General features: G+C 40.1%; 1 protein-coding gene across 1 annotated transcript; it reads left to right on the plus strand.

Annotated features, from left to right (window-relative positions):
- The first annotated feature begins 3,388 nt into the window (after window positions 1-3,388).
- Window positions 3,389-11,312, plus strand: gpr4 (G protein-coupled receptor 4). Its single transcript, XM_084716405.1, has 3 exons — window positions 3,389-3,557; window positions 7,548-7,812; window positions 9,244-11,312. Exons 1-3 carry the CDS (start codon window positions 3,429-3,431, stop codon window positions 9,963-9,965), a joined length of 1,116 nt encoding a protein of 371 aa, XP_084572531.1. The 5' UTR covers window positions 3,389-3,428; the 3' UTR covers window positions 9,966-11,312.
- Window positions 11,313-24,914: the final 13,602 nt, after the last annotated feature.

A 24,914-nucleotide genomic window follows, 5' to 3' on the forward strand; every position in this document is an offset into this window, starting at 1 on the left:
GCACACAAAGTGAAATGTCACCTAGATAAAATTACTAATACTACTACTGATACACTGACACACAGTAGCTAAATTCCTTCTTGCATCAGGGCTGCTGGAAGGAGTTTATCTGTTGTGGAATTAGCAACACACTTCAGAGAAGGAGTGAAGTTTCCCTAAAAGGCTAAAAACAAAAAGCCTTAAGTGTCGCTCAGCGAGACAGTTAAGGCACGGTTTGCCTGCTTCAATGTGGAATTTGAACAATGCAAACAAAAGTTTTGAAGGGTTTAAAGGAAAAAAACAGGACAATTTACCTCCAACTTGACACGAACATTCTGAAACCATGGACGCAGTAATGACACGGAAAGGCTAACAATGCAAACGAGTTTTTGGGTAACTTAAACCTCTAATGTGAGACCATTTTGGTGAGGAAGACAGTTAACCAAATAAACCTTTAAGAGTCAAATATCTCTGTATTGTGATCCTGATGTTTGGAGTAACAGATTACAGCAGAGTTGTGACCCAGTTGTTGTTCAGCTTATCAGCATGGGTGTTTCCGCCAACAAAGAATTATTTGACAAGGTCACCGAAGAAATGGCCTCACATAGTGTGTGTGGCTGTGGCACCGGGTCAGCTCTGTCCAAAGTCACTGTTCCACACCAGTGACTGTCACATTATCACAGGCTGAAGCTGTTTCCTTCACAGGATGAGAGGCGATGTAGTGTAACGAGTGACAAAGTAAGGAGGTGGAGTGGATAGATGAGTCAAACAAACACAGGACTTTCACCCAGAAGGACAGGGTTCCTGTCCTGCGTACAATCAAAAGTCAGCACACTATTGTCTAAGGGCCAGAATTATTCTAAGCTGACATTGTGGGGACGGGACATTCAAATATTAATTAAAACTTTTCACTTTCTTTCAAAATTAATGTTATTTTTATTAGCTTGTATCAGTGTGAACAGACTCCTAGACTACAGAGACTTTTCTCAGACCTCCACCAAACACGAAAATCATTGTTTTGTTTTGTAGACGCACTTTTCATGAACAATTGTGGCAAAGTTGAGCTTGCTGACAAAATTAAAGTATTATAATAACTGTATTTTGTAAGTAAAAGGCTTTTAATGTGAAATGTTCGGTTTGAATTAGAAGCAACTTCATACATCTTTATTTTACAGAATTTTGCCTGTTTCTAATATTGCAAATATATAAATATAACACTACCTTCATCAGTGGCAATTCGCACCTTTGATTCGTTTGGTTCCCCAGCTTAAAACTTTCCCTCTATAAGAGGAATTCTGATTGCAAAAATGATTATCTATTGCTGAAGCTGATGAAAAAACAGCCTCTGGTGGCCGTGGCAGGACTGAAATGTGCGAAAGCTTCGACAGGCGGTTTGCTCCTCAGGCTGAAAAACCTTACTTCTGAAATCTATCGATCTGAGAGGAATGAAAACATACATGAACTCTGGAGGACGGCAGTTCACAGTGCTTCAGGACATATTCAAGTAAAGTGATTGAAAGCACATGTGGACTCATATCAGCCGTATACAAAAATATTGAGGCGGGCCAAGATGTATAAACAGAAGCTGAGCTCAGGGTGGAGAAAGTGAGAAGTCGAGGAGTGAAACAGAAAAGGAGTTCCCATCCTGCCCTCTGTCTCGCTCTACTGTACATGAATATTCAGGTCATGTTTATGTGAAGACTTACATAATGTTTATCATGTGGCCTGGATGCTCTGTTTGCTCTCTGTGCCTGTGTGGTGTGTCAGCATGTTCTGTGTTATCATCCCAGATGTTAGAAAGTCTCTGTGCGATAAACTCCTGCTGCTTCACTGTACTCGCCGCACAAAGTCCTCCTCTCTGTGCCCCTTCCTATCGTATCTCAGTCCATACAGGGCAGCAGGATTCAATAAATCAGCAGAAGAGGGTTTGACTGTATGTGTTGAGGGTGTGTTCATTCCAGACAGCTCGGGTTGGTTTGTTTTCACCACCAGAGGGATTCCATTCACTTCAAATAACCAAACCAAAAGCCTAAAAACTGCAAGGCCGACTCCTGTGACGAGAAATCCAAGTGTTTTAAAAGTATATGCAATTAAATGTAGAGCTCAGCAAATAAATACAGGAAGCAAGCCTGAAACAAAATGTTTGTTGTCGTGTGAGGAAAGTTTCACATCTGGCAAGACATGAAGTGAAGACAAACTGCAGTTTTCACTGATTTTCTGTATTTCTGACTGGTATGACAACTGGAAAGAGATCAATTACTGAACATGCCCAGTGGGCAAAGACCCAGGGTCCCACAGGCCCCTGGGCGAGAGCGTCTATTTGAAGCGACTGTTAACATTTCTTTCCCAAAGTCGATCATACAGCTACAAAAGAGACACAGAACGAACATGAGGAGACACAAAACTAACACGAAAAGACACAAAAGTAGTAGAGAGACATAAAACATGTGGCAACTATAGCACATCTGTCCAACCTGAGAGGGGGATCTGTCCTCTGTGACTTTTCCTTCTGAAAAGGTTTTATGGGGGAGTTTTTCTTTAGTCTTTTGAGGGTGTAAAACAGTGGTGTCACACGCTAGATTGTAAAGCCCCCCTGAGGCAAACTGTGATTTGTAATATTGGGCTACAGAAATAAAATTCAACTTGACTTGTCTGAAAGTTTCTCTCTGTTTTAGCCTGTCCTCTTCATCTCATTTACATCACTTTTTTAAAAAAAGTTATTTTCCTTTTTCTTCGCATTTTGTTTTATAGGACGTTTACTTATAAAGCATCACAATTTAATGTCTGTCTCCGTCTTTGTCTCTTGCAGATGCTCAGGAGTCCAGAGTAAATGGACGGCCTGTGGGCTCCAGAGTGCTGAAGCTCTGTAAAGTCATTCCTGTGTTTCCATGCGAGCATCCCAGAGGAGTTTTGTGTGTCATCGGGGCGTTGAGACACACACACACACTGATGTTGAGCCTCTCCTTCTCACAGTGGACCTGGCAGACGTCTAATCTCTAAAAGATTGATGAGGCCCTGTCCAGGCGCAGGAGGCCTGGCACAGCGTCGATAAGGCAGCTTTCATTTCACTACATTTTATCCCTCGCTCCTTCCTTTCTTCTCCTCTTTTCCTCTGTGCTGGGGGGGACGCGGGGGCCGACTTTGAAGTGTGAGGGAGGATTATGACACATCAAGGCCCCTGGGTGAGGAGGACAGTGTTTTAAACGGGAACCATGAAATGCCCCGGAAATGACAGCTCTGTTTTCTTCTGTCGCTCCACGTTGGTCAGCAGGGTGGTAGCCCAACAGGACGCCAGAGTCGGCATGTCACTGTCAAACCGCTGGAGCTGGAGTATGGTGAAACTACAGAGGGACACTCAAAGCTGAGAGTAGCTGAACGCACATTACACATCTGCACACACACACACACACACACACACACAGACGCGCTGACAGTGTTCACACAGGACCATGTGCAACATCTCGTTCTGTGATGTGGACAGTAAGGTGGACCAGTTCTTCCAGCCCACGCTCTACATCATAGTCATCGTTCTGGGGCTTCCCACTAACTGCATGGCCCTGTGGGCTGCCTACATGCAGGTGAGGAGGAGACACACACACCACCCACACACACCCACAAATCCTGCTACCAATGTTGGCCACTAACATAGTACTCTAATAAAGTAGCTTCAAACTGTAAACTGCGGTGGAGAAAGTATTGCAAACATACTAATGCATTGTAAATGTACTTAAGTGAAAGTATGTAGCTATAATCAGGAAACGACTGCACGTAAAGTATTAAAAAATAATTGTTTACAGACTGTAACTTATGGCGTGATCTGTGGATTATTTTCTCCATTAATTGACTGATTGTTTGGTTTGTAAAAATTCAGAAAATATTGAGAAATGCTGTCAGATTACCCAGAGTCCAAAGTGACACCTTCATAATGTTTATTTTGTGCAACAGTCCAAACCTCAACAGTTACTCTTAAACCATTGAGTCGTTAAAATTATAACCAAACTTTTTTAATATATTTTTTATATATTTTGTAAGCAAATATTTTAATTTGTAAAGTGACTAAAGCTTTTGCTTTGTAGTGAAGTAAAAATTACAATAATCCCTCTAAAATGTCAAATTTTGTTCTTACTTACAGTACTTGGGTAACTTTAAGTTACATTGGTTCTAATTGCTGGTCCTAATTTTCAAAGAGCCACATAAAAGAGTTTCATGTAGGCATTTAAATAAATAATGTAATGGCTCAGAAGTGTCTGACAAAATTATGGAAATGATCCCTACAGAGGCAGACGATTTTGGTAAAGAGTAAGGTCCTTTTTGTTTAACCAGAAGCAGTTGTCATATCGCTCTCTCCAAACCAACCAAACTCCACTGAGAAAAAACTCACAGAGCACAGAAGTCGCTGGCCTCCTTCCTGCCTCAGTGGGTTAGTTAACAACTGAGGCAGCGGCAGACCAGCATCCATTGCAGCCTGTTTTGCAGCCACCAGCTGAGGCAATCTATCAATTACCCGCTGATTCCAGTGGGAATAGCACGTCTGCACCACAGGTTTGATCTGTCCTCCGCATGGCTGCATGTCCCACCAGCAGTATTTCAGAAGCAGTGATTTGCCGATGTGATTATGTCAGCTTGCTCAGATTTAGTTAAGTTGCTCCTCTTTGTTTGATTTTTGTGTTTCCACCATGATTAAGTATACTACGCACTTAAACAGTCTCTTTTTTCATCTGTTTTAATGATTGAAAGTCTGCACAGGGTGTCTTATTTTGAAATTCTCTGTACTGTTTATGTGTCCGACTTCCTGCCTGCTTGATCTGGTCTGTGCAAATTGACTTGACATCTGTCAAAAATAGACTTGGCGCATACCTGACGTGGAGCAGAGTGGAGACCTGCTTCTGGGACACGCTGCAGTGCTGCTGGTGGGATCACAGGCGTTGTGTAGGGTACCAGCGATCAGCTGCAGTGGAGGTTGTGCAGCTTTCGTGCGACGCAGCCGAGCCTGGTGGAATCAATCAAATCAATCATTAGTCATTTAGACCCCAGGATATGTAAAATTAGGCCCAGGTTTAAAAATACCGGAATTACTCTTTAAGGGGCACATGCACCAGTGGCATAGTTACACCACTGTCCTAACGTCACAATATGGAAGTCAGCAGCAGTGCTGCAATGTCATGGCATTATGAACAGCAATGTGGAAGTTATTCTTAATTTTTAAGCTTCAGTGTGTGGGCTGGCTGCTCATCAAACAACATGCTTTGTTTTCTGTAAGTTCACAGAAGAAGGAAAGTCATGTAATGAGCTGTGTATCTCATTACTGTGACTATAAAGTGATAGATAACATGATCATGTTTTCACTGTGTAATAAGAGACTTTCCATGTATCATGTCTGACACTGTAGCTACATACAGTCAACAGAGCAGTTGAGATATTTTCCCATACAGCATCAAACATTTGCAGCATTTCCCACAGACGTTAGTTTGCTTTGGCAGCAGCAGAAGGAATTGTTATTGACTTTTCATTCAGGCAAGTTCACTAACTCATATTTCCTCAAGCAAAACGTTATTAAAAATGAGTGATGGTTCAACTTTAGATTATTGTTTTGCCTCTATCTCAGCATCAAGGCCTCAACATTGAGCGTGAGCCCTGCCACTGACACGACACACCTCGAATGAGCACAGGTGTGCTGGTGCATTGTGGTCATTGTAGTTCCAAAACGCTCTTCGGTGGTTGGCAGCATCGACAGCATTGCTGAGAACCACCAGCCTCATTACTGACAACACCTGAACTGAATCCAAAAAATTAACATACTTGGCGTGCTGTTTATTTACGGGGCGGTTCTGCCTAAATATTAACATTGTAATATCAATACTGCATGGGAAACAGGGCTGCCTCCATGTATCTGGGTCTCAATCCAAGAGCTGACAAATCAAATTAGAAAAGCTTAATGGAAGGTACACAAGGGACAAGTTTGTATGAGTCACCAAAAAAACAAACAAACATGTAGCTGTACTACGAAGGAAGTTCAACATAACCAGGCTTTCTGTGCACGAGCTGGTTCGACAAAACCTCAAACCCCAGACAGAGCTAACGGCTATCATGATGGTGGTTGTCAGCTTTCCTTGCTAACCAGATTTTCCTTATCACGCTCTGTGCACGTTCACACAAAAAGGGAGTGTTTGACACATCATCTAGCACAAAACAGACCTATCATGTGCCGCCACTTGAGTGAAGTGGTTGTTACAATGGGCAGCTATGACGAATATACTGAAATATTACTACGGCAAACAGCAACACTGTTTCTACAAATAAAGCAATGAAGGAATGCTGGCAGTAAATGACTAATCAATGCAATCTCAATGCCTGTGTTTTTTGACATGACAGCTGCACAATAAACTTTAAACTTGGTACATTTAAACGTGATATTCAAGGAATGCGTTTAGATCTGCCCCAAAATGAAGGACACATCAAATCAGTTTGTTTTTGGCCAAATCAAAAGTGAAATTTTACTGGATGAATATTCTCTCTGTGATAAATAGGACTTGGCAGCAAATCAGGAACAAGCATAAAAACATCATTCAGTGTGGTCTGCAGCTGCTTCATCATTATTTTATTATTATTCATTACTTTTTATGGATGAGCCGAGCTGAATCACTGGATCAGATATCAGGAAATAAGAAAACATATAATCCAATATTATCTATCTGTTTGTAGTATCAAATAAATGCTCAGGCCTAACTAAACTTTGAGACAGAAAAGTGTTGCAAGAAACACAGATGAAATTTATTTTACTTTTGATTGTTTGAATGGTAAAAAAAAAAACAATCAAAAATACTGCTGAAAGTTCTGTGTGTGGAAAAAGTTTAAAGAAAAAGAAACAATGCATATCTGAGTCATGTTCAGTGTAATTCTGCTGTTATTGGAGAAGAATATTTGTTTTACAGTTTGAGAATGTTTTTTAGATGGCCAGATGAGCAAAGTGCATCAATACAATACAAAGACGGTATCGGCATATACTCTTTGTTGTTTATGATTAACCGGTTTGATTAATTTTTTAAGAGAAAACATCAAAATTGTCTGATTTCAGCTTTTTAAATGTGAATATTATTTGGTTTCTTTACTCCTCTATGACAGTAAACTGAATATCTTTGGGTTGAGAGTAAAACAAGACATTTAAGGATGTCATCTTAGGCTTTAGGAAACACTAATTGACATTTTTTATGATTTTCTGACATTTATAAACAAACAACTATTGATCGATGAATTGAGAAATAACCGACTAATCAGCTATGAAAATAATCATTAGTTTCAGCCTCTGACTTCTGATCAGTTCTCCAAAGACTTCGCATTTGTTCCATGTTTTGACATTCAGCAAGCCAAATGAGAAAAAGGAAACAGACGCCTCATTATCTTTTCAATGACTGAGTTGTAAATGAAAAACACAGATTGAACAAAACATGAAGCGATTGTAACTCTGCATCATCACATATGTATGTTTCTGTCTTCATCTACTTTCATCCCTGTCCCATCTCTCACTCCTGCCTCCCTTCATCTCTCCCCTCCATCTGCTCTCCCTCCAGGTACGCCAACGCAACGAGCTCGGCATCTACCTGATCAACCTGTCGGTGGCTGACCTCCTCTACATCACCACTCTCCCTCTGTGGATCGACTACTTCCTCCAGCACGATGACTGGATCCACGGTCAGGAGAGCTGCAAGCTGTTCGGCTTTATCTTCTACACCAACATCTATGTCAGCATTGCCTTTCTCTGCTGTATATCACTGGACAGGTACCTGGCCGTGGCGTATCCTCTGCGCTTCGCCAAGGTTAGACGCATCAAAACAGGTATGTAGGGTTAAGGAATTTATACTTAAATGTCTCCTTGCAGCGTTTTTTGGTTGGTCAATAAAAAATACAAATATCATACAGTATAAGTTTGGCTAAAGAGGTGCAAACAAGTAACTTTCCAATAAAACAAGAGTTGGTACTTTTAAATCTGACCTCATTCTGCTTTTGCAGGAGAAAGATATTGCATTTTAATTCCTCAAACTGTGCTGCGGCTGAGCCTGAGGATGTGTGTCTTCACATCTGCCATTCCTTGACATAACAGGAAATTCAGTTCAAGATCAAAATCACTTCAATGTCAAAAGACGTTTTTGTAAATAACCAATTATACAGGGATTTCTGTCCCAGTTATTGCTTTTAATAATATAATAAGTGATATAAAGACCCAGTTCATAAACACGCTCCCAGACTAACTTTTCTAGAAATCCAACATGATGAACTTTAGGAGGATATTTTGTACCTCAACTGGAAAAGCATTTTAGATGGAAACTCTTTATATGGGTGACAGTGCGGCTCTGAAATACCATTTCAAAAAGCATGGTTTCCTCATGGATAGAATACAGCCCAGCTTTTCGGTGAAGTTAATGATTATTTATGATGGTTCTGTAGTACTCGAGATCAAAGATAAGACTGGTCTCAAGTTCACGATGTGATAGTCTCTGTCTCGACTGCAGTTTTACTCTGGCGTGTCTCAGGGTTTTATCAAGACAGGCCAAGATCACATCTGCAGGAATATCACTAAATTGCCTGTGCATTAACAGATTTATTTGTCATCATAACTGTGATGAAAGTCCTGTTTAAAATGCAACCAGTAACTGGGCTCATTTCTAATTTGAAACTATTGTTACTGTTGATGGCTGTCATCTCCCCTTTGCATGAACTCCTAGAAAGTGATTGTGTGAGACAGGAAAAGATTCTGTGGCTGTCTGTGGCTGCTCTTCTTTAATAAAGTTTGGCTACCTAAACTACAGAGTTCATCTGCAAAACAGGGTCCAAAAGAAAACACACAGCAGTATGTAAATTCTACTATACAACACTTACTGAAACAGCTAAGAACATGTCACAATAAATGTACGTTATGCTTGCAAAGACAGCTAACAAAGTTGTGTTTTTGCTTGTGATAAACAATGACGAGACAGTCCACAAGAAGCTATTCCGCAACTATATGTAAAATAACATTACACCTGCACTAGCTAATGTCGACTGCACGACTTATTTGGTCTTAGCTCTCAAAGTCTTGGACTTATCTCGGCCTCAATACATTCTAGTCTTGGTCATTACTTGATCACGGTTGAAAATTACGAGATACAAGAGCTCCTTGTTTCTTCCGTTACATTACAGTACGCACACAGGTGAGAGTAATGAAAGTTACTACAAAATCTAATATTTCTCTCTCCTCTTCTTTCTTCTCCTTCTCTGAACCTCCTGCAGCGATCCTGGTCAGCGCCATGGTGTGGATCATTGAGATCGTAGCCAACTCTGCTCCTCTCTTCCACGACGAGCTCTTCCAGGATCGGTTCAACCACACCTTCTGCTTTGAGAAGTATCCCATGCAGGACTGGGTGGCAGGGATGAACCTCTATAGGACATTTCTGGGGTTCCTCGCTCCATGGACAGCCATGCTTGTTGCCTACCGCGGGATCCTAGCGGCAGTGCGCTGCAACGTCTCAACAGAGCGTCAGGAAAAGGCCAAAATTCAGCGACTGGCGTTGAGTCTGATCCTGATCGTTTTGCTCTGCTTTGGACCGTACCACATCCTTCTCCTGGTGCGCAGTGTCATGTTTCTGAGGAAGCCATGTGACTGCGGCTCAGAGGAGAGCTTGTTTGCAGCGTACCATGTATCGTTGGCACTGACCAGCCTCAACTGCGTCGCCGACCCCATATTGTACTGTTTCGTCAATGAGGGGGCGAGGCATGACGTTGGCCGAGCTCTCTCAGCTTTACTGTCTGCAGCTTGTCACAGGGGCTCTTCTTCCTCGCCATCGCACGCCGACATACTCAACGCCGGATCAGTGACTATGGAAACGCCGTTGTCAGCAAAGAAGCAGCCTTGCGTTTACACCGAAGGAGGCAAGACAAGCAGCTACAAGACAGAACTGGTGGCTCTTAGGGAGGAATGCCTACAGATGACCATCCTCAGTGTTAGGAAGTGAGCCTTTACCTGAAGCGGACTGTAAGAACTCCAAACTGCTCAGCTCAGTGGCTGGAGGAATCGTCCAACGCTGGCAGGGTCTGACGTCTTCTGACCTGACAGATTGGAGTCAGACACATTTATGAGGCTGTAGATGTCTGGGGTTATAGCCTCCACTAAATGGCACATTAACAAGCCAGAATGAGAAGCCGGGAATGAGACTGATGGAGAAAAGAAGACGAACTGTCTGTAGCGACGATAGCAGCTTCTGTAAGACTGACATGCTCACACAACAGAGAAGAGATCCTTACGATCAGCAGGACTAAAAATGACTGCGGTGCCTGAGGACAGGTCGTGTTGTAAATCAAAAAAAGTTTGTCCTTTGTGCTATGACCATTTCAGGACATCTCAGACTGACAGCTTGTCAGGCTCAGTTCTTCGTGGCTGATTCTGTTCTACTTTCCTTACTCCAAGCTGCAGTTTGTGAGCCTCAGCCCAGCTGCATGGCATGCTAATGTTCGCATCTTAACATGCTATGTTATCAATAAAGGGTCAGTTCACCACAAAATCATAAATACACATTTTCCTTCTGGCCTGTAGTACTATCCATCCATCTGAGTGGTTTTGGAGATATTGGCCGTAGCAATGTCTGCCTTCTCTTCAATGCAGGGCTGGGTGATATAGCTTAAAAATAATGTCTCAATATTTTTAGCCTATGCCACAATTTACGATACACATCTCGATATACACATTATCTTTAAAATAGCTTATTATAAATTATCATCAGATGGTGCAAACATGTAATGATCTCATAAAATATGATGCATTGCTGTAGATGTAAGTATCCAACATATATAAAGTAGTTGAAATTAGCTTAACTTTAAACATCTACAGCAGTAAAATGCAACATACACATTAATGCAACAGTAATATTAATCCAAAAACATCAAAATATAATAGTAAAACACTGTCAGAGACCATTTTAGTGCACAGTGACTAGTTTAAGTATATTTTGCTATAGCATTTGGATATTTTTACCTTTTAGGATGCAGAAGTTTTACTTGCATTGGAGCATTTTTACAGTTTCTATCGCAACATCGATATATTATCATTATATTGCCCTGTCCTGCTCCTATATAATGGAACTAAATGCCATTTGGCTTCTGATGCTCAAAGCCCCATAAATAAAATTGAAAAATTACACGAGTGTCCCTTTCTTGAAATCCTGTCTTGGTTAGTCCAGATAATTCACAGAACTAGTTATGAGCAGTTTCATAGGAACTATTTTTCTTTCTATTAGAGAGAAAGTGGTTACTACTTGAGACTTCTCACAACGAGGTCTGTGGATTATATTAAGTAACCAGATCATGATTTCCAGAAAGAGACAATGCTGTTGAGTTTTTCAAATGTATATAAGTCTATTTTTTGACACCTTGTGCACCACAGGATATTTAATCCCATTATATTGGAGAGAAGGCAGACATCTCTTTGTGGCTGAGATCTCAAAAACTCTGTAACTCACACCAAAACTATCCACATGGATAAACAGCAATTGCAGTTAAGAGGAAAAACATGTATTTTTTATCCACATAAAGTGTTGGACCAGAGGAAATTTCAACCTCTTGGTGGCACTATGTATAATGTCAGGGGTTCACCAAGGTCCTCAGGATCCAGCCTCAGTGGATCATGAATGTCCGAACCAAATTCCACGCCAATCCATCCAGTGGATGGACTGAAACGTTGAACCAACAGATCAACAGACCAGCGGACATCCCTACAGTCATGTCACTGATGCGGCTTACAAGGATTTTATAAAAACAAAACTTGACAAATTGGATATTTGGACAATTTCAAACTGTCCAGGAGTCATGTACAATGCCTAGGAAGACATTCTTGAATATTTAAGTGGAATTATTTAAACGGACCACACTCTGCATGGTTGAGTATTGTTAGTGGTCTGAGAGGAGACACCTTTGCATTCACACCAAACTGGACAAAGGGCGGATGGAGGAGACCGGGGTTTGACACCCAAACACACCACTTTGGAATATGGAAGAGGAACAGAAGGTTAATTAAAAAAAAAGATTGTAGATTACTGGTCAAAACATTTTTAATGCTTGTTGGAGATGTTTTTGTTTTATTAGTTTTTTGAAGGAAATAATGAAGCCTTATGAAGTACCTCAGCTTGTAAACTGTGATAGAGTAGAAGTTTCTTTTATGTAATGTGAGCAATGTTTTTCTTTCATTTTTACCACAGACAGCAAAGTAACTCAGTCCACTGAACCAAAGCCTTTTACTGCATTCAAGTCCAATTTATTAGTTCTTTCATCTACGTAACGGTGAGAGCAGGAAAACAGTGTCACAGTACAGTAAAACATATTAAATTCTTCTGATTATTTTTTTAATGTGCATGCAGTAGTTGCCAATAACCATTAAAGTGTGGAGTCTTGCATGTGGGAGGTATAAAATTTGATTTTTATTCCTTCAAAGTTCTGACAGTCTTTACTGAAACTGTGTTGCCAGACAACCACGTCTCAACCTCTGTGAATCCAACCTACATGTTTGGACGACCCACAGCTGACTTGAAACTGTTTACATTCCTATTTCAGACAGATGCCTTCAAACTTAAACTGTCCTGAACCTACTAAATGATGTACAGAACACTGTAATAATTTTTTCTCATCACAAATATTGTACGGCAAAGTTTTGAGATCTAACCTTAATTTTCTTTTTTTTCCTCATTTTTTAAATTCTAAAATCGATTATATAATCGAATTGTAAAAAAAACAAACAAACAAACAGATACTCAATTGTGAAAATAAATATTCAAGGTATCTCCGCTAGAGGCAACTATACTGTTGACTGGAAATTTGGTGCAAAGTTGGTTCAGATATATTTATCCGATGCTAATTGCCATAAAACTCAACAGAGAAAGAAGAAATCTGGATAATATTTTAGGGAGAATGTTTTCTGGTTTTCCCCCTGATGTCCTCTGGTTGCTCTGTGATTTACAGAGCTTCTGATGTACGGATAACTTTAATTATTACTTTAATAATTACTTATTGCTTAAGTAAAACCCATGCAGCTGATCAAATCTCTTGCCTGGAACGTCACCTCAGTGTCACACAGGCGTGAAGACAGCATTCAAGCCAAACTGAAACATCTGTCTACAGGATCCATCTTGTTTCAAAGCAAACTGGCAACCCAACTTTCTGTACAGTTTTCTTTCAATATGTGAATATTCCTGATCTATTTTTCCATCAAGACGAGGCATGATTGTTGCATAAACATGGCGGTGTGTGCACACAGTGGTTGAACAGGTGCGGTGATCAGATTAGATTGAAAGCATCGCAGTAAAGTCATCTAAGGGCAGTAAATGTAATGTTTGTCCACAAATAAATACTGCTGAAGAAGTTTGGGAGTGGAGTGGAGTACATTCTGCTTACAAAATGTGGATAACAATATGTTAAGTGTCTTTTTACTGAGCAACAACCTCTCATTTACGTGCATATTGTCAAAAAGAAAACATTTTCCACATAAAAAAGGACACAGTTTCACCAAAATCAGTGATTAAAGTTAAGTGAACATAAGCGAATAATTCAACAACAAACATATATTTTGGTCAGAGCACAAGCAGTTATGTCTCTTATTTTACTGGCTTGCCCACTAATGGGCATAATGCACAAAAATTAATAATCAAATGTTTTGAACCTACATGTTATTTTTAAAAGTGCTGATCAAATTTCATTTTTGGCTGATTTTGACATTTAATATTGTTTGCCATATTAGGGAAACAAAACTAAGAAGCCTTTCTCTACAAAAATGGTGGTCAAAAATGTGATGAGGAAATTAAGAAATACTTTACTGGAAAGAAACCACCTTACAGGAATTAGAGGAACTGTGGCAGCAACCATGATGGCATGTGGCAGCATTCAAAACAATGTAACAATGATTGTTTTTAACAATTTCTTTCAAAATAATGATTAAAAATGTACAGCACGCACGTCTCTCCTTTTGTATGTGAAGCTGATTGTTCTGAATGTAAATAGAGCTGACAAATCAATCCGCCAACACTGGATTAGCTGCCATATTTTGACAACTTTCAGAAGTAGAGCTGTGAGAGCCTGGAAAAAAGAAGAAATCTTAAAAAATGGTCAAATGCTGCATATATTTACCCTGATTTGATGTTACTCTGACATGGATGATCTTCCTTTTCCTAGTTGGCAGCTTGTTTTTACAGTAAATCCACCACAAAGTGACCAAAAAAATATTTTTTTTAAGCATTCACGGCTGCTGGGATCACAAAAGTTAGTGGCAGCTTCTAATACAGAGTGTTGTACGTGAAGAAAGAAAGTGACTGTACATAAAGAAAGTTAAGGGGCATCTTCAACTTCTAAAGTTTGTAACTGTTGGCTTCATCTATAACCTTTCTCTCCGTTTGCGCTTATGTGCAATCCAAACATTATTTTTTTACGTTTTCTTTCACTGTTTTTGTGAATCAGTGGTCAAAACATTTCACAGTTTACATACAGAGCGTCCTGCTGTATGTGCAGATGTACAACAATGATGTGCAAACTTGCCTTGTGTGGAGTAAAAAGTCTGTCCCCACATGTGACAGCAAGTGTCCATGTTGCAGTTAAAAAATGAGAAACATTTTGGAAATGATCCGGCCAATACCCTTTTTTTTTTTTTTTTTGCGTTGTCTTAGCATGAAAGCATTCCTCTGTTCAGTGCAGTGATGTTGATGATGATGATGATGATGATGATGATGATGATGATGATGATGATTGGACACTTTTGGGCTTGTCAGTGTTGCCCTAAACACTGCTCTGTGTACCACTGCTTTGGTTGTGCATCTGTATGTCAGTGTGAGAGAGGAGGTACCAGGCTTCATCATGTGTATGAATTCAGCAACAATGTCAGTGAGAAATAAATTATGCATACAAAACTTTGCATCCGCGTGTTTGTTTGTTTGGTGCATAAGGTGCCTTTTTAAATGTAAATGAATTGGAGAGGGTGGGCTGTTTATGATCGTATTCTGTATTCAGTTTTCTTTTTCATTTATTGGATTTTTTTGTTTTTTCCCTTCAGTTATGATAAAACTGTACTGTTGCTGAAAAAGATAACATCTGGGAATGCAGTAAGGGATAAAAAGAAACAGACGGGGCTGTCAGACGTTTCAAACAACAAACCCAAAGTTAGGCCAAATTTATTTAATAGAGAAATCCAAACTGTAAAATTTATACCCAAGCAGTAAATATCCATGACAGTTACAGACCGATGTCCTGGTCCAACTCAGCCATAGTTGGCTTGCACAGAGGGATTATTACTGACTATTTTGGATGTGCTTATTTTGAGTTTTGCCTTATAAAATAGGGCATAACTAATAAAACTGATAGATAATCGTGGACAATAATCGCCAACAAATTCAATGTTCCCATAACGTCCCGTAATGTTTTGTAACTTTATGAAAAGGGCAACTTTGATATTTTTTAACCTATATTTTCCCATATTTCTGTTTCTAAATAAGTAATGGGAACAAAAATCATTTGAAATTGTTCCACTATTGAGCCAGTTATATGGGAAAATATTCAAGCCATCTCTTCCTTTCTTTGATGTTTGACCTCCTTCCTGTTCCTTTCCTGATTATTTCGCAGCAAACTCGGTGAATTATGGGTTTATTTAGACCAGTTTTTGTTTTTTTGCAGGAATCTGTCCTCTCCCGGGGCCTCTAAAAAGTTTCAAGGGATGCTTAGTGAACAGAAATGAAAAAATATTACATTATCTAAAGAAGATCACATAGAATACCCTGAATGTGTTTAATTTGATTAAAGAGATAGAACTTAAATGTTTTTACCACTTTCCAAGAGTCACAAACTAGGGGTGTGTATCTCACTGACTGAGACGATTCGATACGTATCTCGATACATGTCCAACGATACGATATATTTTATAAATCTTTAAGTGGCCAATGATTCAGTTCGATACAATTCAGCTCTGTCACGATACGATACGATATGATAGACAATGCAATGTGTCAGTGTTTACATTTTGATTCAATTAATGCTACATTTGTAGAGTGCTGTTAGCTGCCAAAAAATCCTGATAATTTTACTAAATATAGTAACAGTAGAGACAGAGAGGAGACATTACAGTGATGTTTATATCTTATTATGAGTCTCATGTGTAAATGAGATGAGATAAATGAGAAACTTTAAAACTGTTTAAAATATCAGTATTTCTGCAGTAAGATGATCTGCTGTTCTGTTTCATATGAAGAGTGCTGTGGTTTCGATTAGTGTGGAGAAACAGTGAAGTGTTACCTGCTCTCACAGTGACATGACGTCTCTCTGTTCTCTGCTGTCTGACACGTTTTGCATAAATGATTTGCATCAGCGTTTCTTATCTTTCTTATAAAACCCAAACTAAGTCTACACTTGAGCATTATGAAAGTTTGGTGGTGCGACGCGGTACAATGTCATTTCTGTCGCTGTTTTCAGCGCCGTCTGTTTTGAGCAAATGAAGAGGAGACACAGGAGAGGGAGGAGGGAGCGCTTGTTTTTGCGAGCGTGGCAGCAGGCGTACAGCGAGGGAGGTGCAGGCAGAGACAGCAGGAGAGAGAAGACGGAGTGGCAGCTCACTGATCCCAAAATTAAACGTAAGCGCATCCTAATGAGATTTATTGATACGCTAGTTCTGCATCGATTTGTTTCCGATTCATGTTCAGCTTTTTACCGACGCAAGGCCATCTGAACTGACGCACTCCTATCTAACACATTAAGGGTCGATGTATCGGACGCATGAGTGAATCGTTACACCCCTATCACAAACTAATAAATCCCTACAGCCCAAACTCAGACTCTGAAAACAGACCAAACGAGAGTTGGTGATTCTTGGAACTGTGAAAAGACGAACCAAGACAATTTTGGTTTGTTTTATTTTGTTTCTGTGGACTTTGAATGAAGTGTGTCCTGGAATAACTCTAATGGAGTCTGGTGAGTTTGGTGAGAGCGATAAATTGTCCGTTTCTGATTAAACAAAATGTATCTTACTTCTTAACATAAAGGTCTGTCTCTGCAGGGATCCTTTCCAAAATGTTGTCACAATGACACTGCAGCTTCTTTCACAGCTGACAGCTGCAGCGATCTTTTGCTATACTGGACCAATTTCAAAAACTGTTGTCCCCATTCATCATTTAGACACAAAAACATGGGAAAATAGAGTCCCAGCTGCCCTTTAAACCTTCTTCTTTCATTTCTCACATTACTTTTACTCCAGGAGAGACTGCCTGACCAGACTAACAGCACCGTGACAGCTGGCCTTTTGCTCGGCTTTAGGTGTTGCCATTTGTAACAGCTAGGAACGCCTTTGGTTTTAGACGGGTTATTCATCTATATAAAGCAGAGAAAAGCTTGTGTCTTGTTCTAAATAGACCTACCAACAGACTTGACAAACCAAGTGAGTTTAACATGCATTAAGTGCTGCAAATCTTAGACTCTGGACCAAGAATTCTGCATATTCCTGCAGCACTGCAAGTACTTTCTGCATGGTAACAGCTCAGTGTTCTGAATCCGAGCAGCACAAAGAGGAGGTCTGGGATGCTGCCAACACAAAGTCACCTTCTTCACTCTTCACTTTAACTCCCAGAGCTGTGCAGCCAATGAATGATACGAAAGACGTAAAGTCTGTGCATGTGCGTGTGTACATGTGTCTATTTGCATGCATTTCAATAAGCGGCCTGCGTGTGCTTGCGCATTTATCTTCCACAATGTGTCTGTGTGTCCTTTTCATTGTTACCTCGTATATCAGAGGGAACCTTATATTTACGACCTGTCCTCGTGAGGGTGGGCACATTCCCGCTGTGTTACACAAGATAGGACACTGTGTACGGGTAGGCGTGCGCGAGGAGAAAAGGGAGGAAGAATAGAGCTAGAACAAACTGTAATGATTACATGACAAGATGTACCATACATGTGTGTTTCTGTGCATGTGCGTGAAAGAAGAAGAGGGTTAAAGGGAGTGCTCACACGTCTTTATGTTCTTGAGAAGGGATAGAGGACATGACTGTCTGTCTCTGAGGGAACATTGTCTCCCGCCCTCTATGCTTGAGTGGTCACCTCTGCTATAGGTCTATATATAGCAGCTCACCAGAGGCCACGCTGTCATTACCAAAGGCTCACCTGATTATTACAGTGATTTATTATCAGGTGAGGATACAGAAACACCTCCGGCTTATAAAAAATGATTGTGCTCTCATTTTCTCGGGATATTCAGATTTATTTCTGCTACAGAGATATAACTGGAGCAGTTCAGCTGCACAGTATGAAGCTAATACTACCTGAATGAGAGTTACAGAGGATGGAACGATACACTTTCCTTCCCTCTGTCCTCTGCTCATTCAATTTGAACAATTATACAGGGAAGTGTGTAGGACTTAGCGGCATCTAGTTGTGAGCTTGCAGACTGCAAACACCTCATCCTCCCCTTCCAAACATTTAGGAGAGACTACAGAGGCTGCAAAACTTGCAAAAAACGCAAAAGGCCCTCTCTTGTGTTTGGCTTATCTGTTAGGCCTCAATGGAAGAGGATCCACACCCTCTGCTGATATAAATGACTCATTCTAGGGTAACAAAAATACAACAATTCTTATTTTCAGGTGATTATATCTAAAATTCTAAATCTAAAATTCTGGAAGATCATTTATTCATTCAATTAATATTAGTGGACATATCAATAGTTTCAGTCACTATAATGTTTTTAAGTAATTTCATTAAGTCATATATGTGACATTAAGTTGTCAGTGGCTTTTTCATAGAGCAAAAAATGCTTCTATTTAACCAGCATCCACAGATTTTTTTGGCCACACAATATATTAAGTTGGAGCAATCTGCAGCCATTCTAGAAAATGCTTGTGATTCCACCAGAAGCGCTGTGGCATGTTTCAGACACGTCCCAGGAGCGGCTCTCCACTCTCCACTGCTTCAAATAAGTGCTGAGTCTATTTTTGACGGATGCCGCGTCAATTAGCACAGATCCAGCAGGCAGGAAGTCAGACACAGAAAAGGCAGGGAGAATACGATTAATTTTCAAAATGAAAGACCCCTTGCAGACTTACAATCATTAAGGCAGACATAAAAGAAACCAACCACGTAGCCTGCTCATCCATGGCAGAAGCACAAACAGCAAAGAAAGAGGACCTAATCAACAAAATCTGATCAAGGAAACATAATCAGGCAGGCAAAATGCTCCGCTGCTGAAACGCTTCTGAAAAACACTGCTGGTGGGGCCTGCAACCGTGCGAAGGTCGGATCAGAACCGTGGGGCAATGTTTTGACTCATATTACATAATTCCTTTCAATCATCACCACTAGACACCACCACACACTAGAAGATTGTGGTCACGTCTGTCTTCAGAGACTCTGCCCTCTGCCTGCGTTTCCTTATTTTTTTCCTCATTGTTTTGCTGTGCTCACGTTTCATCAACCTAAAATATTGGCACTTGACATCCTGATGCATTTACGAACTGCTCAGTCAAATCCTACAGACTCTACCTTAAAAAAAAGGAAATTTAGATTTAATGTAAGTTTGCCCCCTTCAAAAAAATTAAGTCAAATCTAATCAAATAATTTAATGTTAAAAGGTACAACTATACAGCAACAGTAACCCGACTGGGCAAAGGACTCCTTTCTTGTCGCCAGTAGAAGAGTTTGCCTTTATGTGTTTTTCTGATTTTCACGGAAAGCTTCATGTCTGTGCAGCAGAGCAAAGACATTTTTAAAAGTGTTCAACTCTCAATATCTTTGTAGATTCTAACTAAATCTAAAAGATTTGTTTCTCTTCTGCATCAGCGTTTACACTTACAAATAGGTTTCACGTTCCCTCTCAGCTGATAAAAGTCTTGATAAATTACTGCTGATGAAAACCAACCATTTCCTGATTCTGCTGATTCACAATAAAAGCTTTTAACAAACAGAGGACTTTTATTGCGACAAATTTATAGGACGTTTATTCACCGTTTTACATACACTCAATTCAAGACCACAAAGCCAGATATTAGAGCGTGATAATAGGTTTCTGACCTCTGTAAATGGAGAGATACAAGATAAGATGGGCCTACACCAGGAAGACTCACCCCATCATTTAAGTGCACTGTACAAAAATATTCTTGGGTATTACATAAATCTGTCATTCCTACAAAATTAACACAATTCCAATGTCTAATGTTACCTCTGTGTAGCACTGGTGAGCTGTTTATACCTCCTACAACTGTGACCAATGTGACCCAGAATCCATTTTTAAGACGCATGCTATAATCTCATTAGTAACTCATTCAGTCGTGTTTCCATCCTGGCAGAGGAAGCAGGTCACCAGCCCCCTGAACAGCCCAGACAAATGTACAACACAATAAAAATAGACTCACACCACTTTTGAATTCAAACCATGCATCGTGAATTGTGCAGGAGTTCAGAACAAAAGCCCTGATTCATGATTGACAAGTGTGTATGTTTTTGAATGTTATCGCGTGTGGAGAGGCGTTCAGGGTCCTTGTGGACGTGTGGACGTATAGCTATAAAAGATCATTTGAACCATCAGTTTATGTAAAATCACCACAGTAAGAATCACTGTTAGATGTTTTACAAGACAACAAATATGAGGTGTTGAGTTAAAGGTACAGTCAGGATTTGTCTGAGTTGTTTGCAAAGGCACCAGGCTGTTAAATATCAAAGTTTTGGTTTGGTGAAGTGTCTCAAGCACAACAAAATAATGAGAAAAAAATAACTAAATACATGTTTGTTTTTAAAGAAAATGTTCACTTATAACTTTAATATAAACGTCTAAATAGGTGGCAAGTTATGCTGAATTTTTAACCTTCATGAAAAGAAACTTCCTAAAGCAGTTTTGCTTTCCCCCAAAGTACGACAAACTGAAATTCGGTGCAACAGGACAAGGTTTTCATCTCTCACACCTGCAGGAAACACACTTAATTCCAAATTTCTATTATACCATAAATTTCCCAGCGCAGCTCATCTCTTATTCCTTTTTTATTTTTTCAGTTTTTCTCATGTTTATTCAACATGTCTTCACATCTAAATGTCAGAAGAGGTCGATTGCCAGTGATGCCCAAATTGACATATAAGACTGTCAGTACTGGACCTTAACTTTGTTACTTAAGTTACATGAAATAAGGCATCAAAGGGTTCAAAACTACTTGGTTCAGTTTAGGAAAAGATCTTTGTTTGGGTTTAAATGCGTGATGTGATGTAAGACACTTCAGGATTTAATGTTAATTTTTTTTCCCACCACTTGGCCGGGCAAGTGAGTTAAAAAAATCTACTTGGTCAACATCCGTTTTTTCTTGCTCCTGTACAAACTGTTTTATTTATTGGCGATTATCAAAGGGATGCGAGGTCTATAAAATGTCAGAAAATAGTGAAAAATGTCCCTCCCAGTTTTTAAAAGTCCAAGTTGATGTCTTTAATTATCTTTTTTTGTCTGTCCATAACCCAAAGATATTCAGGGCTGCAGTTTCATTAGATTTAGGCAGCAAATTAACTTGGTTATGGTTCTGAGTTTAAATGAGAAGAGGAACGTCATTTCTTTGCTGCACCCGCGGACTACAGAGCGAGAGCAATGGGAACCTGGTGGTGAAGTGAACAAAACCCTTTCCAGACTGAGAAAGGCCCAACTTGCGCTCCAGGCGTGTGCACGCAGCTCCGGTCTGAAAGGCTAGAGTTGACATTTAGGCTAAAAACATGGTGTAAATGGTGTCTTTTTGGGTCAAATTTTGATGTCGCGGCTTACAGACACTTGGATTACATCACACAAGCAGTATGGAGACATTTTGTGGGTTTTTTTAACATTTTAAAACTGGTCACCATTCACTTCAATTGTACTAGATTTGTCTCCAACGCTGTTTTCCGCTGAAGCTCAGGAGTGTTTTATGAACTGGAGATCTTCACATCAGCACAGAGGTGAGTAGATATTGAGTGAAATTTCATTTTTGGGTGAACTATCGCTTTAAGGTTACAATAATGTGGTTGAGATTGCTGCTCTGGCCATGACTGTGGAAGGATCCACAGCAGCACACAGAGCTGGTTTATCGGATCTGAATCAGGTGAGGTGGACCTTCCCGCACACATCAGACTCTTCAAAACCATCCAGGCTGCTGCTCAATAAACTCCACCATATTTATTCAAATAACCCACACCCTCATTATTCATATCCGGAGCCACGGTTCATTTGAAATACAAATTCGTGGCGGCTGAATCACACAGAGCCTTCAAGTTCTGGGGTTTGGATTCATAAGAAGTTGAAAGAGAAACAGAGCATTGCAAACTATTATTGCAGCCATCCATAATTCATGTGCTCTGAGAGCTGATTGTGCTCCACAGCTTTTTAAGGGCGACACATTTGCATGATTGCAAGAATCTACAGGCAACTGCACTAAACACATTAACATTAGAGCCTTAATTTAGCTCTATGTTTATTTAGAATTAGTTTATGTACTATTTTGCTAACACACTAACCCAGAGCAACTTAAACCAGATGCTCTTAGTTATTACAATTATCCTCTTAATTTTATGTGGTACAGACTTTCCCCTTGCTCAGCTTGTTCCACTTAAATGATGTCTTGTTTTTCCAGAATGATTCTGTACAAGTCTCAGTTGTCAGATGCAGTTAATGCGGTTGTTGAGGAGAGACTGAAGTTCACAAAGGAATCAAAACAGAGAGCAGGAAACAACCAACAAGCACAAGACCACGAAACCATTCTCTGACAGATGTGGATGAGCTGCTGGCTGCCTGTTTCCTCAGTGTGGGAAAGATTAAAGATGGTTATGAATAAAAAAAAACACAGGAAATGCTATTGTTTCCTTGCGCTGAGAACAATAATGCTGTTAATGCTATGTTTGCCGTACAAAGAATATTACCAGCAGCTGTTATTTTAAAATTTAAAGGATGTTGGACGGGTTTTGTATTCGATCCAGTCACGTACCAACATCACAAGCAAGCAGTGCCTACAGTAAAGAACAACTATCACGTTTGGAGACAACAGCAGTGAGACAATAGAAACAACAAATGTTCCTGTATCTGCAGAAAAGGCAGAGGTATTTTTAAAGCATGGATGCTTCAACAGAAAACTCCAGAGTCTCGATATATGCTTTGCTGGTTGCAGCTATAAACAGAGCCGTGTCCATGTCAAGGTGAAATTGCTTCAGTGAATTACAGTTATTTTTTTCCCTCACAGTATTGAGCGGTGAATCACCAGACAGTTACAATCTCAAAGATTCACAGGAGCTGGTGTCATGTCCTCGCTCTCTCTCTCTGCGTGTGTGTGTGTATGTGTGTGGGGGTGTGTGTTTGGTCCATCTCTGTGAGGACCAAGCATTTGAATTTCTTTGTGAGGACCAGACCTGGACGTAGATTTAGTTTAAAGGGACAGTTCACTCCTCTTACCTGTAGTGATTGTTTTGGTGTGAGTTGCAGAGTTTTGGAAGTTTTGGCTGTAGAGATGTCTGCCTTCTCTCCGATATAATGGAACTAGATTGTGGTACAAGAGGTTTTGTTTGTAGCGTAAGAGGTTACAACTTAGCTGAGAAAGACCACCATTAATGTTAACATCCTGCACTGTCACAAGCACGAGCTTCTTGTCTACCTTCCTTCTGTGCGGTGATACGTTTGATGGGTGTAGTTCAGTAGAAAGAAAGTAGTTTGTACATGAAACTGCTAACAGAAAGGTGCGTGGATTATCTTGAGCAACTGTTAGGGCTGCACAATTAATCAACATTTTATCGAAATTGCAATATAGCTTTCTGCAATTTTCAAATCGCAGGAGGTGCAATATTTGTTAACGGCAAGATGTGTCAAAAAAATGAATAAAGATATCACACATACCAGCTTCTACAGACTTAAGAAAACATCTTAATTTGGTGCAGATTTCTGCCAAAAAATGATGATGATGTAAAAATTATCATTACCTCTAATATCACAAATCATATTGCAATTGCAATATCAGCCAGGGTAGCAGCAATATCAGGGGTATACGCGCTTACGGCGTACAGCGAGAGGGGCTGCCGTCTGATGGGGCTGCAGCCCTGACTAGTGGCGGACAGCCGCATAACATCTTAGGGGTAACAGTTAACTGGCACTGTGCATGAAAGAAATATTGACAAATAGTTCAACCGATAATATAATAGCGAGGGTCGATTAACACACACATCCCTAGTTTGGGGTCAGGAGGAAAGGCATTATGTCGATAACCATCACACTGAGCTGAGCAACCATGACTGTTTAAGTCATGCTGGCACGGAAAATCTAATAAAAATGTGCAGATATGCAAGAAAAAAGGGGAAGGGGCTCGTGATTGCATCTTGCACGGTTGTAACGCTATCGCATTAACAAAATCTGTCCACAGACGACGTATAAATACCTGCCAAAGTACTGGAGATTTCCTCAGTGATATTTCCAGCTACAGTACGTGTCTCCAGGACGCACAGTTTGCCATGATGAGACACACACACCCAGACTCAAAATGTGAAAACAATACCAGACCCATTGTCATGGCTGTTAATTAATAACATATCAGGTCCATGGACAAAAGTCTGTCCATCTGCTTGAAATACTGACTGTTACCAGCTGTGTGTTAGATTATAGGTGCGTGTAATTTACATTTATTGTGTGGAAACGTGCAGGCTTATGTGTCTGCGCAGGTTATCGTGTGTCACATGTTGTTGTTTGATAAGATAAGAGTTTAAGGGAAATGAAACAATGGCTGGTTCTGCTTTAGCTTCATGAAGTCATAATGTTCTGAAGTCTGACTCACGTCTGCTGTAGATCATCAGTCATCGTCTCCTCCACCGCCTCGCTGCCTCTCTAACAATGAACCTGAAAGAGACAGACAAATAATCAATCTGGCCCAGGAATAGAAAGTATACATTGGAACACACAAAAATTGTTTTTATGATGACTTGGG

Source organism: Lutjanus erythropterus, chromosome 4 (assembly GCF_056507025.1).
Source record: "Lutjanus erythropterus isolate fLutEry1 chromosome 4, fLutEry1.hap2, whole genome shotgun sequence".
Lineage (NCBI taxonomy): Eukaryota > Metazoa > Chordata > Actinopteri > Lutjaniformes > Lutjanidae > Lutjanus > Lutjanus erythropterus.